This window comes from Schistocerca serialis, chromosome 4 (genome assembly GCF_023864345.2).
Source record: "Schistocerca serialis cubense isolate TAMUIC-IGC-003099 chromosome 4, iqSchSeri2.2, whole genome shotgun sequence".
Taxonomy (NCBI): Eukaryota; Metazoa; Arthropoda; class Insecta; order Orthoptera; family Acrididae; genus Schistocerca; species Schistocerca serialis.
Genome location: NC_064641.1, coordinates 228,103,283 through 228,120,032, shown reverse-complemented (window position 1 = coordinate 228,120,032; position 16,750 = coordinate 228,103,283). Strand labels below are relative to the sequence as shown.

General features: G+C 39.5%; 1 protein-coding gene across 1 annotated transcript in view; it reads right to left on the bottom strand.

Moving 5' to 3' along the window:
• Window positions 1-14,390: 14,390 nt before the first annotated feature.
• Window positions 14,391-16,750, bottom strand: part of LOC126473858 (uncharacterized) — a 142,894-nt gene continuing 140,534 nt past the window's right edge. Inside the window, exon 6 of the mRNA XM_050101186.1 lies at window positions 14,391-15,298. Within this exon, the coding sequence (XP_049957143.1) occupies window positions 14,914-15,298 (385 nt within the window). The 3' untranslated portion in view covers window positions 14,391-14,913. The remainder of the gene's footprint in view (window positions 15,299-16,750) is intronic.

Genomic DNA, 16,750 nt, shown 5'->3' with positions numbered 1-16,750 from the left:
GAGGGAAGGAGAGGGAAAGACGAAAGGCTGTGGGTTTTAAGGGAGAGGGTAAGGAGTCATTCCAATCCCGGGAGTGGAAAGACTTACCTTAGGGGGAAAAAAGGACAGGTATACACTCGCACACACCCTCATATCCATCCGCACATACACAGACACAAGCAGACATTTGGAATGTTTCCCTCTATTAATTCATATCATTAAATGTTTATTTTGTATTACTTGCCTCCAACTTTAATCATTTACGATGAAATTCTAACCTCTCGAAGCACCTTTCGCTTCTTCATACTTTGAGTGGCTTTACATATCTCAACTGACTTTATTTCTGGCATCTCATTATTTGCATTATTACTTAATCTGTCTTTCTTGGTTCATCTCTTAAATTATAAAAACATTTAGAGATATCTTGGATTACTTGTACATTTTTGTCTTTCTTGTTAATTACTGTGCCATCAAACGTTTCAACAGATGAAATGGGTTGTCTACCCTACATAAATTTCTTTTCTCTTTTTTTTTTTGTACTCTCATTGATTTCCATTGTTTCTCTTGCAAATTTTTCATTACTTCTGACATCATGTCAGAGACCATTGGGAACAGTTTTGCTAAATTCAACATATTTTATCATTTGCTGTTTGCTTGAATCTCTTGTCTTCTCTTTAATAACTGCCTCATTCAATTTGAGATTTTCCTTTTTTCTTTCTTTATAGCTGCAAAACAAGAAATTGCAGAATGATAATTGGACCTGGATAAGTTGAAAGAGGCGGAGGTAGTTGACAACTTTAAATAGTGCATTAGGCTACCACTGACTGTAATAGGTAATAGAAATTCAATGTACATAAATGTGTAATTATGTTAAATAAAATCTTGAAGGTATCAGACGAACAATTAGACATAAAGATAGGGCCTAGTAGGAATATTTGTATAAGATTTGAAATATTGAATATAGGAGAATATATAAAAATACTGCAAGCGAATCATCAAAATGCAATACAGTCACCTAAAAATGGGATTTATAGAAACTGCAAAATGGCAAAGCAAGAATGGCTACAGGAGAAATGCAAACTGTAGAAATATGCATGACTATGGAAATGATTGATAGTGCACACAGTAAAATGAAGAAGCCCTTGGAGTAAAAAGAAGCAGCTGTATGGATAATAAGAGCTCAGATGGCAAGCCTATACCTGCTAAAGAAATAAGGGAAGCTGGAAAGTGAAAGGAAAAAGAGACCTTGAAGAAAACAATTTGGAAAGGCAGAGAAAATAGATGAAGATGAGGAGGGAGATGCGATATTGCAAGAATAATTTGACAGAGCAAGACATAAGTCAAAACAAGGTTCCTGGAATGTACACTATTACGTTCAAATTATTAAGACTCTTGGGAGAATCACAGTGACAAAACTGTTCCACATATTATGCAAGATGTATAAGACACACACAATACTTTCAGGTTACAGGAAGACTGTAATAATCCTAATGCCAAAGATAGCAGCTGCCAACAGGCATGAATATTAGCAGATTGTCAGTTTAATAAGTAGTAGTTGCAGAATACTAACACAAATTATTTACGGAAGAATGGAAAGATTGGCAGAAGCTGATCTTGAAGAAAGTTCAATTTGAGTTCCTGATACTTTACAGTAACACACAAGGTAGTACTGACTCGGTGACTTTTCATACGAAATAGACCGAAAAAGACAAACTGACATTTATAGATTTAGAGACAGCTTTCAGTAATGTTGAGTGGAATACACTGTTTGAATTTTAAAGGTAGCTGGGGTAAAAATATACAGAGGAAAAGGTTGTCTACAATTTATACAGAAATCAGGCTGCAGTTGGAGACAAGGTTGTAGCCTATCCTAGATATTATTCAATCTGCATATACCAGATCGTTATAATTAAGTGCAGCTTCTCACAAAAGTCCAGTGTGGGCTGTAATTATCATATGGCGCTGAAACTTTGTTGACATGCAGATGCATTAACATGGAACTGATTTATGCCAGAAAAAAAAAATCTACAATTTCGGCCACCAGTTGCATATTTGCCACTGTACAACATCTTGTCGACATCTCTGGTGCCCAAACTAAACAAACTGTGAGTTGTGTAAGTGGCGGTTAATAATAAAATCAGCATTATGCCTTTCCACTTGTTTGACCTTTTCTACCTATATCCCATTCCTAATCCATTACATATGGAAACATTTCTGTATGTGTTTCTTGCATTCACAGCAACAGATTTGCACATGGTGGCCAAAACTGTGACTAACGTTTTCCAGCATAAATCAGTTTATCATTAATGTATTAGAATATCTACCAAATTTCACTGCCATATGACAATTACAGCCCACACTGGACCTATGTTAATAGCTGCACTTTAGTTATTCGCCCAGTACATCAAGCAGTAAAGGAAATTAAGAGCAATACTGAAAGTAAATTAAAGCTCAGAGAAAAGAATTAAAAACCATTACAGTTTGCTGAGCACATTGTAATTCTGTCAAAGACAGCTAAGGACTTGAAAGATCTGTCTTGAAAAGAGATTATGAGGTGGCCATCAAAAGTAAAACAAGGGAAATTGAATGTAGAGGTCTGTTCAAAAAATTTCAGAACTTTGTCCACAACATTTTTCTATACTTACCTTTTCCTTATTATGCAAGGTCTTCTTTGAAATACTCTCCTCCACAATTGATATACTGCTACCAACGCCATTGCCACTTGCAGAAGACGTCTTGGTATGCCTCTTGCTGGATTACATGAAACAATATTTGTGAATTTTCTTTTCTCGTCTATCGTTGCAAATCTCCATCCTTTCAAGGGGGCTTTCAACTTTGGAAACAACAAAAAATTTCCACAGTGGCCAGGTCTGGAGAGTATGGAGGAAGAGGCTGAGCACAGTGATTTCGTTTTTTGTGCAATAGTCATGCACCAACACAGATGAATGTGCAGGTATGTTATCATGATTGCAAGAGCCATGAATGATCTCATCACATTTCAGGCAGTTTCCTTCCCACATTTTCTCGCAGGTGTCATAACATGTATCGATAGTACCATCAGTTAACAGTTTCTCTGTGGCAAGAATTCGTGATGAACTAATCCTTCAATGTCAAAGAAAACTATCAGCATGGCTTTGACATTTGACCTGACCTGATGAGTTTTTCTTTTTCATCTTGGAGAACATTTCCCAACCCATTGTGAAGATTGAATCTTGGTCTGAACACCATAAACATAGACCCACATATTGTCACCAGTTGGATTGTCTTATGGAATATCTCGTTCTCATTTGTGTGATCCAAAAGCTCTTCAACAGTTTCCAGGGGAATGTTTTCTGGTTTTGACTCGTGAGTTATGGGATGAATTTGAACAACACAATGCATTCCAAGATACCATGTCAGGATTTCATGACATGATCCACCAGAAATGTTACATACTTCTGCAATCTATTGGACAGTCATTCTCTGATTAACACACACAATTTCATAAACTTTTATGACATGAGCGTTGTTCGTAGATGTCGAAGGGCATCCTGAACTAGGATCAACTGTAACTTCCATCTGGCCATTTTTAAACTATGTGAACCATTCGTTACTCTGAGTACAACATGAGCTCTCATAATTGTAGGCTTTCTGCATCATGTGCTGTGTTTGTGTAAAGGTTTTCTTGAGTTTCATGTGAAATTTGATGCGGATATGTTGCTCCACTAACACTGCCAGCTCGAAATTCTCAAACTAAGCAACACAATGTGTTCTACTCAATACAGCACTGAACAATAACTAACAGACATGCAACAATGAAACTTCCACTTTAGATTAAATCAGGTGATGCAGAAGCACTAGATCAGGAAATGAGACACCAAAAATAGTAAATTAGTTTTGTTATTTAGGGAGCAAAATAACTGATAAATACTGAAGTAAAGATTATATTAAATGTAAACTGGCAATAGCAAGAAAAGCTTCTCTAAAAAAGAGAGGTACATTATCTTCTTTTTCTTATGCCTTTGTCCTCCATCTACACGGGGTGACTTGGTTACTATTGGATTGGCATGGTTAGTTGAAGGAATGGCTGGATACCCTCCGTGTTACCATCCTACTACCCACCTGGGACAGAATATGTGCACCCCAAGGGTCTGCATGTAGAGTTATCTATGTGAAAGAGTGTAAATGTTTTCAAAATGTTGGTGAATCTTGTAACTGAGGCAGTGCTTTGGTACCAGCCAGATACGCACCAAGTGGGAAGTTACCTGAAAACTACATCCACAATGGCTGGCGCACCAGCCCTCATTGTGAATCCAATGGGGGATTCGATCTGGAGCTGGTGCACTGACTCAAGTCCTGGAAGTGGTGCAACAGCACACATGGTTTTCTGGCGGATGGAAGTACACTCCTGGAAATGGAAAAAAGAACACATTGACACCGGTGTGTCAGACCCACCATACTTGCTCCGGACACTGCGAGAGGGCTGTACAAGCAATGATCACACGCACGGCACAACGGACACACCAGGAACCGCGGTGTTGGCCGTCGAATGGTGCTAGCTGCGCAGCATTTGTGCACCGCCGCCGTCAGTGTCAGCCAGTTTGCCGTGGCATTCGGAGCTCCATCGCAGTCTTTAACACTGGTAGCATGCCGCGACAGCGTGGACGTGAACCGTATGTGCAGTTGACGGACTTTGAGCGAGGGCATATAGTGGGCATGCGGGAGGCCGGGTGGACGTACCGCCGAATTGCTCAACACGTGGGGCGTGAGGTCTCCACAGTACATCGATGTTGTCGCCAGTGGTCGGCGGAAGGTGCACGTGCCCGTCGACCTGGGACCGGACCGCAGTGACGCACGGATGCACGCCAAGACCGTAGGATCCTACGCAGTGCCGTAGGGGACCGCACCGCCACTTCCCAGCAAATTAGGGACACTGTTGCTCCTGGGGTACCGGTGAGGACCATTCGCAACCGTCTCCATGAAGCTGGGCTACGGTCCCGCATACCGTTAGGCCGTCTTCCGCTCACGCCCCAACATCGTGCAGCCCGCCTCCAGTGGTGTCGCGACAGCCGTGAATGGAGGGACGAATGGAGACGTGTCGTCTTCAGCGATGAGAGTCGCTTCTGCCTTGGTGCCAATGATGGTCGTATGCGTGTTTGGCGCGGTGCAGGTGAGCGCCACAATCAGGACTGCATACGACCGAGGCACACAGGGCCAACACCCGGCATCATGGTGTGGGGAGCGATCTCCTACACTGGCCGTACACCACTGGCGATCGTCGAGGGGACACTGAATAGTGCACGGTACATCCAAACCGTCATCGAACCCATCGTTCTACCATTCCTAGACCGGCAAGGGAACTTGCTGTTCCAACAGGACAATGCACGTCCGCATGTATCCCGTGCCACCCAACGTGCTCTAGAAGGTGTAAGTCAACTACCCTGGCCAGCAAGATCTCCGGATCTGTCCCCCATTGAGCATGTTTGGGACTGGATGAAGCGTCGTCTCACGCGGTCTGCACGTCCAGCACGAACGCTGGTCCAACTGAGGCGCCAGGTGGAAATGGCATGGCAAGCCGTTCCACAGGACTACATCCAGCATCTCTACGATCGTCTCCATGGGAGAATAGCAGCCTGCATTGCTGCGAAAGGTGGATATACACTGTACTAGTGCCGACATTGTGCATGCTCTGTTGCCTGTGTCTATGTGCCTGTGGTTCTGTCAGTGTGATCATGTGATGTATCTGACCCCAGGAATGTGTCAATAAAGTTTCCCCTTCCTGGGACAATGAATTCACGGTGTTCTTATTTCAATTTCCAGGAGTGTATTTTAACAAAGAATATAAATTTAAGTGTTAGAAATTCATTTCTGGAAGTATTTGTCTGGAGTGTCACATGTGATTGATGGGTACAGCAGATAATTATTAGAAGTACTGAGTTGAATCAGGGAGGAATAAATGTATAGCACTACTTGACCAAAAGAAGGGATTGGCTGATAGTACATGACCTGAAGCAACTAGGAATAGTTAATTTTCTAATAGAAGAACTGTGACACACAAAATATGTAGAGAGAGACCAAGAATTGACCAGATTAAGCAGGTTCAGGTGTTTATACCTTTCTGTCCTGACTATTATTGGAATTGTTGTAGACATCCTCTTTCCTGCTGTTTTGATATTAATTTCCACCCAGTATTTCAAGTTAATTTTTTACTTAGCTTTGGAAGTCTTATATTATACTGCAGGATGGACTATAATTTTCATGTTGCTCTTATGAAGTGCTACACCATATTCTTCTGAACGAAAAATTTTAGACTCCACGTTATTAATCTCATATAGTATAGAGGACATGACTCTTTAGCATTATTAATATCTTCTGTCCCTTGTACTTCTTTGAAGTAGTATTGTTTTGTTGAGTGCCAGTGTGATTCCTTACACTTTCATCTGGGGTAAGTTTGTGATTAACCATTTCCTGCTAAGGGGACTGCAGTACTTCACTTGGTGTGATCACATACGACAACAGGATGCATACTATTCTCTGCACTTGCACATCTCTTCAGGAACAAGGTATCAGTAGGTTATCTGATCTAGATGGCTAATGCACAATATACATATAAATCTCTAAAGAACAGAATGTGCTTCATTAGAACAACTTTAACTTACCTTTTAAAAAAAGGCAAGCTGTAGCTGTTCCTCCATTTTGAATGTTCTCCTAATGCAGAACTTCAAACCCGCACACAATGTTTTAACATCTAATAAGGGAGAGCCAACAACTCACCTATAGCAGATCGATGCATGGAACACAGAAATATGTTACAGAAAACAACATTCTCACTAGTTTTTGAGCACTAACTCTTTTTCTAGCAAAAGTGCACACATTCACACAGGCAACCACCCAGACACCCAAATGCACACTCTCGCTCAGAGGTGGCAATGGGAGCATGTGTTTTGGTGTCTGTGTGGTTGTATGTGTGTACATGTATACTTTTTGGTAGAAAAAGCACTAATTCTCGAAAACTAATGTGAATACTGTTTTTTGTTACATGTTTCAGTACTCCACATACCAATCTGCTATAGTTGAGGGGTTGCTTTCCCCTATTTTACATATTGCAACATCCAGGAATTTCCATTATTGTTACAATTTAGAGTGTGTATTCTTCATATAGCCTCTGGTATTTTCCATTACATGACTGCACAATTTTCAATCTTTTAGTTTAATTAAAATCACAGAAGCAAGCTTGAAAGATGTATTCCAGTAATACCTAGTAAAGAAATTCTAACTTTCTCAGCAACAAAATTAATCAATTCAAGTGCACTAGGTGTCAGACAACTGAAAAGATGTAAATGGAAGTGTATGCATTTTTAAATAGGTGTGATTTTTAGCTTACAACAATGAAGGAATTGAAATCAGATTTACGTTACAAAATGGATGTTGACATCGCTAAATTATTGATCAGCTTACAGAACACTCTACTTATATTGAAGAATTATTCAGTCGAGAAAACTAGTAAATTATGAGACAGAATGTTTGACCATCACTTTCCATCAGGAAGAATAATGTGCACTATTGCCAACAGATACACACAAAGTATAGCTCCATCCCCCCTGAGGAAGGAACTATTAGTTTTAGGAAGTGTATCACTTTTACTTTTTATATGTGTCTATTGGTACCACTACTTATTTCATCTTCAGAAGGAAAGTACTGCCAACAATAATTTATTGGACCAAAATAACTGTTAATGTTCAGCAGTAACCAAGTATACTCATCTTATTGAGCGTGTTTTAGTGAAAGGAGGGTTTTCTGTAATAGACTTTTATACTAATCATATAGAACACTATGTAAATGGAAGTGTATTAATTTTTGTCTTATTTATAGAACAGCATGTCAATTATTAAACTATATGAAAAAACGTAAATTAGTTACAAACTACGTGTACACACACTGTATTCAACATGTAAATGTCACTACAGACATTCGGATTTAGATTAATGATGTGTTCAATATGCCTGCCATCATGGCAATGATGTGGCACCATGAACAGCAAAATTCTGCACGACCTGCTGAAGTATCAGAATATTGATGCTGTCGATGACCTGCTGAATGGCTGTGTTGGGGTTATTGCTGTACATCTTGTGTTTAATATAGCCCCACAAACAGGAGTCGCATGTGTTCCGATCTGGAAAATATGGCGGCCAACTGATGCCCACGCCAGTGGCCTCTGGGTACCCCAGAGCAGAAATGTCATCCCCAAAGTGCTCCTCCAGGACATAAAACCTCTCCTGTCAATGGGATAAAGCTCCATCTTGCATGAACCACATTTTGTTGAAATCAGGGTCACTTTTCGCAACAGGGATGAAATCATCTTCCAAAACCTTCACTTACCTTTTGGTAGTCACCTTGCCATCAAGGAATATCACACCGATTATTCATTGACTCGACATTGCACACCACACAGTCACCTGTTGAGGGTGAAGACTTCTTGATTGTGAAATGTGGATTCTCAGTCTCCCAAATGTGCCAATTTTGCTTACTGATGAACCCATCCAAATGAAAGTGTGCTTCATTGCTAAACCAAACCATATTCACATCAAAGTCCTGTTTGTCAATTCTGTGGACAATAATGTTGGCGAAACACAGCTGCTGTTCCATGGCCATAGGGCTTAATGGCTGATGGGTTTGAATTTTGTATGGGAAGAGACGCAGGTCTTCAACAATAATATGTCGCATTGTCTGCCAGTTGATTCCCACCTGTTGTGCAGCTCTTCTGATCTGTTTCCTGGGACTGGTTTGAAATGCAGTGTGTGTCTTGTTGATGTTTTCAGGTGTTTTCACACTCTTTGGATGACCAACATTGCCAACACTGGTTCTCTCAATCTTGCGAATCAAATTCTTGATTGATAGCACACCAGTTGTTTTCAGCTTGAACTCACTCGCAAACTTTCTTTGAGCTGCAGTTGGGCTGCTAGTGCTTGCATAGTAAGCTTTCACAAGCGCTACATGTTCAGGCATGCTGTACTGTGACATTTTCACGTGCGAATGGCCGACAACAATAAGGCATGTGGACATGTGCATACTAAGTACCATCTTGTCCTGCAGCCAACTGTGCAGTTTGAACATCCTAACGCAAACCATTCAGAAGTTACAATAGTTTTATTTCATAAATTCAATAACTGTCACCCTGTAAATAGAAAACAAAAAGTGTCTTCGACAAATGTATTAATCTGCTTATCTGTAATAATGAAACTAACCATAGATACCTTGTGGTTATTTGTATTTTGACTTATTCAATGACCCATTCAGTATGACATCTATGGAACCAATGTGTTAATAAATGAATCCTGCACTCTGGGCTTTCACAGTGTGTCCTTTTACAAACACAAATAAATCCTTTTGTTTCTCCACCATGGCTGGATGCTCACTCTGGGATAAGTCGTGTGAACTGTGGGGTTTGCACTGTATTGTGCACACTATCTGATCACTAAGTTGAGACTACAAGACTAGTGAAATGATCATAATTAAAATTGATCACTCGTTGTATTTTTGAGCAAAAAGGGAAAGTGCTGCAAACGTAAATTTAGAGCTGCATGAAGGCTTTGTGAGTAAGCAAACTTGTTACACCTACAAGTAATGAAGCTAATCATAATAATCATAATTCTGAATAACTAATGGCCATTACCTTCCAGACACAAAGAAACCACAGTGATAGTAAATTTCTTATGAAGATCAGTGGAAGATCTTGGAAACCTCATCGGTAGGGTACGGAAAGGATGTGGCATTGCCAGCTGGTGCCACATGATGTATTCAAATCAAAGAACACGGCAACTGGATGGCAATTGTGTATAAATGTGTCCTTAACTGCAGAGTTTGAGGGCATCAGTTACTCAGCAGTGGATCAAAATTTTCAGAAGCTGCATTATTGACTCAAGGTGCCAGAGAAGCTTGTAATTTAGCCTATCATCTTTTGAAGTAGCTTGCATAATCCATTTGTCAGGCTGATTGGTATATTGTGGTGTGAAAATTGTAGGTTCATTCCAGGCTTCAGTAGCGGGACAATAGTACTTTCTTGGGAGGGGGGGAGTTTCTCCTCTTGCCACATGCAACTGGAAATGTTGAGGATGCCTGTTTTTGCTTTCCTCATTAAGGTGTTTGATCATCTTATTCTGAGTTCTGACTGATCCTGGAGATGTAGGTCTGCAATGAGTTGGTGCAGTAAGGAGTTTCTGTTCTCCAGAATGTTGTGTGTGAAATGATAAGTTGGAAGATTTCATCCTCAATATGCTCAGCAAACAAATGACCTCCCATCATTCTACGAGCAAACCAGATACAGATCAAACCATTTTGATCCTCATCTTTTCATTTGGTCTTCTTCTCATGGCACAAAAAGTGCTACGAAAACAATGGTACTTGCAATTCCTTATGTTAAGCACACTATTTGCCACAGTCACCACTCAACAAAAGTTTGCTCTGCTTCACTGCAGGTCATCCATATCAATGCCACTTCTTCTGATTAGACACTCTATTTGGCATACTGAAGGAAGTGATGCAGGGGCTAGCAAACAGGCACCACATTCAAGAGGACAGTAGTACAAATTCTTGTCCAGCCATTCAGGTTTAGGTTTTCAGTGGTTACCCTAAACCACTTAAAGAAAGTGGCAGGATGGTATTCGAAAATACATAATGCAGCCATTTCACTTTTACATCAATCTCCCAATCTGAGCTTGGGCTTTGTCTGTAAGGGCCTCATCATTGATAGGACGTTAATCCCTAATCTTCCTTCCTCTTTTTCTATCTAGCATGCTAACTATTTCTTAAGTCCAAGTGATCCAGGGCACTGGCATTGGAGGGCAGCGTGGAGGGTAAAAATCGTAGAGGGAGACCAAGAGATGACTACACTAAGCAGATTCAGAAGGATGTAGGTTGCAGTAGGTACTGGGAGATGAAGAAGCTTGCACAGGATAGAGTAGCATGGAGAGCTGCATCAAACCAGTCTCAGGACTGAAGACCACAACAACAACAACAACAACAACAACAACAAGTGATCCAGCTTAAAAGAGGCACAAACTCCGTAGATTCTATGCAGGTGGCACAAATCGAACATGAGTGTGTAATATCTGTGTCACCTATGGGTTGTAGCCCCAAGAGTACATCATGAATATTTCATGATGGACTGGGTATCACACTGAAATTTAGTTTATGGCATTTTATCCCTTTAAATGTAAGGTGCTAAGGTCTTTAAAAGATACTGGAAATATTTTTTGTACCATATAAGATGCCCTTCCCCAAATGATTCCACTTCCGTAACTCTTTTTGCAGGGTGAGAAGAGGAGTAAAGAGAGAAAGGAAAAATGTCACCACATCACTTTATAGTGTGTTGTCCTTATGTTGCATAGTCAACTCTTGAGCATTCATCTCAAATTGGTTGATACAATGATACTAAGCCCACTCCAGAACAGGCAGGTGCTACCATGGACTTATCACACAGGGTGGCAAAATGAAAGCACACTGTTGGTTGCCTTCTTCAGTCCATCAAGCAAAGTTGACCAGGTGTACTAACCATCTTGAAACCACTCTTGTTATCTTTCCAAGTTGTTGTTGTTATGTCTGTACATACAGCATGCACATGCACATCCTGATCCGATGTAGCAAATGCGCTGCCCTTATTTGATTTGTTGTTATTTATTTTTTTCTTCTTAGAGATTCCAATTGATTGAATTGTTGGGTGGGTTAATCAAGCACAATACCCAAGAGCAATTTAATTTAGATATTTATTGGGGAAAAGTCTCCAATTGCATAATCCTAGTAAACTGTTAGCATGCAGCTATGTTTGAAACTTCTGACAGATTAAAACTGTGTGTCAGACTGGGACTCAAACCTGGATTGCTAATCCAACAAGGTATTGCAGTAGCCCCTTGCAGCACATCAGTCACAGCAGTTCTGTACATTCCTAGCTTGCTGTGGCCATCTGTTAAGGCAGTGAGTTTCTTCTTTTGTGCTTTTACTTCCATCCAAAGCTGCCATTCTGCCATTCAATCGAATACCTGCCTACTACAGTCACTGGCTACTGGTACAGGACAATGGCTTGGCTCTTAGTGAGGTTTCCACTGACCTAGCATCACTGTCTTCTTTTCTCAACATCAACATTGACATTGTCCCCATGCCCATGCCACAACGAACACACCATGTGGTGATGTGCTTCAAACCGAGATGATTATTGAGAAGTTGTAAGACTCACCCATGATGTATGATTCTATGCCTGCTACACAGCCCAGTGTATAAATTCATTTTTCACAGCACAAGGTATTCTGACTGGTGAGTGTTAGTGAACATTTGACTACTGTCCTAGTTCCAAGCTCTGCCCATCAATACCAACTAGCTAATGTGTTAAGTGTATGCCTTTGGTTCTGAGCTTGCCCAGACCATTTCTTATATGAGGGATGATTAATTCCACTCCCCACATCAACAAAAATCTTTGTCATGCTGATGGATACTCTGGACAAGTTGTGACTTTTGTTCAGTATCTGCTATTCTTACCATGCCAGTGAATTTGTTTGGTGTCTGCTATTCTTGCACTTTTATCTAATGCTATCACATTGGTGAATGTCTTAGTGTCTTTTGTCAATACCTGTTAAATTTGTGACTATTTCATGTCTTTTTTTTGTAGCAGTTTGTTTAATAAATGTGTTATTTCTTAACCACTTGCAGTCATTGATCTCTGTTCAGCTGTCATGTCTTATTTCACAATTTTGTTGTTATCTTAGCTAGTTAAGTAGAGAAACATTCCTGAAGCATGCAGAACATTTGAGAAGTTTGGAAGGTAAGAGATGAGGTACTGGTGGAAGTAAAGCTGTGAGTGTGGGTTCTGAGTCATGCTTGTATAGCTCAGTTATTAGAACACTTGCCGGGGAAAGGCAAAGGTCCCATGCTTGAGTCGCGGAAGTTTCAAATCAATGCATACTATGCAGAAAAGTGAAAATTAATACTGGACGCAGCTATGTATTCACATAAACGAATTATTTTCATAAACTAAACATCACAGTATAACAAGACTTGCCTACAATATGCTTTTCCATCCTCTTTTGGAGTACTGTTACATAGTCTGGGATCCTTACCAGATAGGATTAACAGAGTTCATTGAGAAACTTCAAAGAAGAACAGCACATTTTGTATTATCATGAAGTACGGTAGAGAGTGTTACTGACATGATACAAGATTTAGGGTGGACATCATTAAACAAAGCCATTGTTCGCTGTGGCAGATTCTTCTCATAAAATTTCAGTCACCAAGTTTCTTCTCTGAACGCAAAAATATTTTGTTGACACTGACCTACATAGGGAGAAATGATCATCATAATAAAATAAGGGAAATCAGAGCTCGCACAGAGAGATATAAGTGTTGGTTTTTTCTGCACGCTGTTCAAGACTGAAATAATAGAGAATCATTGTGAAGGTAGTTCGATGAACCCTCTGCCTGTGACATGCAGAGAATCCATGTCAATGTAAATACAGATGTAGAAGCATTTACAGTAAGACCATTTCCTTGACTCATTTTGATTGCTATCACATGTGTATCCTCCCACTGCAAGATTTAAACTTGTTATTCATGGAGACATATTCATACTTATATTGCTGGATATAATGTCGTCTCTTTTTTTCTTCTTCTTCTTCTTCTTCTTCTTCTTCTTCTTCTACCTATATGTTATAGAAACTGGTCATGAAAAGTGACAATGGCGAGGAGAGCAATGTGCTGAACACATGCCCCTCTGTATCATCCATTGACGCCTAAGGGCTTAGAATGACATGGCAGCTGGTTTGTATCATTGGGCCTTCAAGGTCTGTTTGGAATGGTGTTTATTTTTTATATGTAACAGAAATACCAAACATGACATACAGAAAATTTCAGTCACTGTCAGTGTAGGTGTGACAAAGTGTAGTAACAAACAATATTTCCAATATCGTGTATGATAGTATTTTAACAATGGCACACTGCCCTCTACATGAGATGTAACATATCCACATTACACATGAAGGAAATATAAATAAGTGTTAATCTATTTTTTATACACATACATAATGATTTTGTAAGGAAATCTTATTTTTTTGAGAACATTATTTAAATCTACATATTAAAAAAGTTTTTATAGCTATATTTCATAACATATTAATTTATTTTATTTGAGAAAAGGCACAAAACATTTTCATTTGTGTGTTTGTTATGCTGCTGCATACAATGAGTTTTTTTTTTTAAATTTGTCTTGAGAAAAGAAGTACATTACACAACTGCAGATGTGAAATACAGATGTAACATTTCTGAATGTACTGAGATCTGTTTCCTTATGCTCTTGTTATTTCATTCTAATTATGAAATTAGTTGTTCTTGAAATGAAAATGTTCACATTAATAAATGGTAATCACTATGAGAATATAATGGTTGTCTAGCTGAAATATATATATTTTTTAAATCTGCATAACATGCAATTTTCTTTTCATACATGATTATTATTTACCCTTTTGCCATTGTGTAATTAAAATAGGACATTTTTTACTTCTGTTTTTACTTTTGTAAAGTAGCATTTGACTTAACATTAATTTTAATGTATTTTTTCCCATTACAAGTGACCTTGCTTGGAACTCACTTCTTAAAATGAGTACTTCCTGTATTCATCCTAGTACTGATACGTAGTTTGATTTCAGCATCTGATTAGTTCTTTCTGGAAGTTAAAGATTTGTGCGTTGCATCTGTTCATAAGTGAACACTATTATCTTATCAGATACTTTTTGGTCTCTAAAACTGCTTATATGTGTTCTTTCTGCTAAGGTACTACACTTTTTTTTTATTTTCTCAGATACATTTCTATTTGGAAAATTTCCTCAAAAAGTAGGTCCTAACTAAATTTACAAATAAGAAAGAACATTTAAAAATAATGTTGATAATATTGATATTGAGTTTGCACCAATGCCACTATTCTTTCTCTTCTGTATTATTTGTTTTGCTTTTTTTTCGCCTCTTCTTTCCTTTCTTCCATCGTTTACCTGTTCCTGTTCCCATGGCCTTTCCCTTTTGGCCTCTATGTTTCTTTCCCTGGCTCTTGGACCGAGATGCAGAGTTCCCATTTAATTTCATTACATCTTCTTCATCTTTATTTATATCACAGCGAAAAAAGGAATCATAAAGGAAATCTTGACAGGCAGTTCCATCACAAAACTCATCCAAACACTCTAGACAAACTGGAGGTCTTGAATCAAGAATACCAGCTCGATTCTTCACTCGGTTTATCAGATTTTCTGGTTTGTTTTGGGACTCTTGAGCAGCAGTGTAGAGATGTAGTTTTCCAAGAAGCACCAGTCTGGCATTATAAAGAAAGCTTTTATAAAGTATTATAAAATTTGATTAAATAAAAATTATATAATAATTTGTCTACTGTTGCCGAAACTTATATCATAAGCCTTCCACTTTGTCCACAAACCATTTGGAATATAGCAAATCAGGCTAATTAAATGTATGTAAACATTACTCTCTACTTGTGTTCAGTGCAAATATGTAAATTCCTTTTTTATGTAAATTTATGACATATGAGTTCCACCCATTAATCTTCACTGATGAACCAAAACATTATGACCACAGCAAGGTTGTATGCTAACTGGTGGCACTGAGGGAACGTGACCTGGTAAGAGAAGTATGTGAGTGGAGCAGAGATGAACTCTAGTGACGATAAGTGGCGCAAATGTGGAAATCTGATGACTCAAGTGACTTTGGCAGAAGCCAAATTGTGGCTCAGTGTGTGGGAGCAAGCATCTCAGAAATGGTGAAGCTGGGCAGTTATTGGCATGCTACTGTTGTGAGCGTCTATGGAAAGTGGTTGAAGAATGCTGAAACTATGAGTAGGTGGCAAGAAGTTGGACGTCCATACCTCATCACGGAACGTAGGGATTGGAGGCTTGCCCACTCTCTAAAGCACGATAGATGATGATGTGTTGCAGATCTGACAATAAAGTAAAGGGCAGGAAAAAGTGTTTTGTAGCACACTGTTCAGCGCACAGTGTTGAACGCAGTGTTCCACAGCAGAGGACCCAACATCATCATCAGTTATGGTTACAGTAGGCATGGGATCATCAAGGTAGGATCAAGGCTCAATGGAATTGTGTTGCCTAGGCAGATGAATCCTATTTATTGTTAAACCAGGTAGATGGTCATGTCCAGATACACTGTCATCCAGGTGAATGGCTGCTCGAAACATGCAGTGCATCATGGATGCAGGCTGGTGGGAGCAGTATTATGTTATTGGGGATATTCATCTGGGCTTCCATGGGATCTGCGGTAGTAATTGAAGGTGCTGTGACAACTGTCGACTATGTCAACATTATTAGGGACCACCTGTAAACCCTTATGTTTGAGGTCTTCTCCAACAGTGATGGCATCTTCCAGCAGGATAACTGTGCTGCAGTGGTGTGATGAGCATGATAGTGAACTCATCCTGATGTCTTGGCCATCAAATTCAACTTATCTGAATCCAATGAAACCCAACTGGAATGCTATTAGGTGCCTGCTCCGCGCCCACGAACCAACCGCCCATATATTATGGGAAGTGTGTGACCTGTGCATAGGCATCTGGTGTCACAAACCTCAGTAAACATGTGGAGTACACTTCGAATCTATGGAATGCATAATCACTGCTAAATTGCGTGCCAGAGGCAGACCAACACGCTTTTAAGTAGGTGGTCATAATTTTTCAGCTTGTCAGTGTATTTTTCAAGTGTTATGATGAAAAACTAGAAAAAAAGAAGGAAGAAACCAGTGA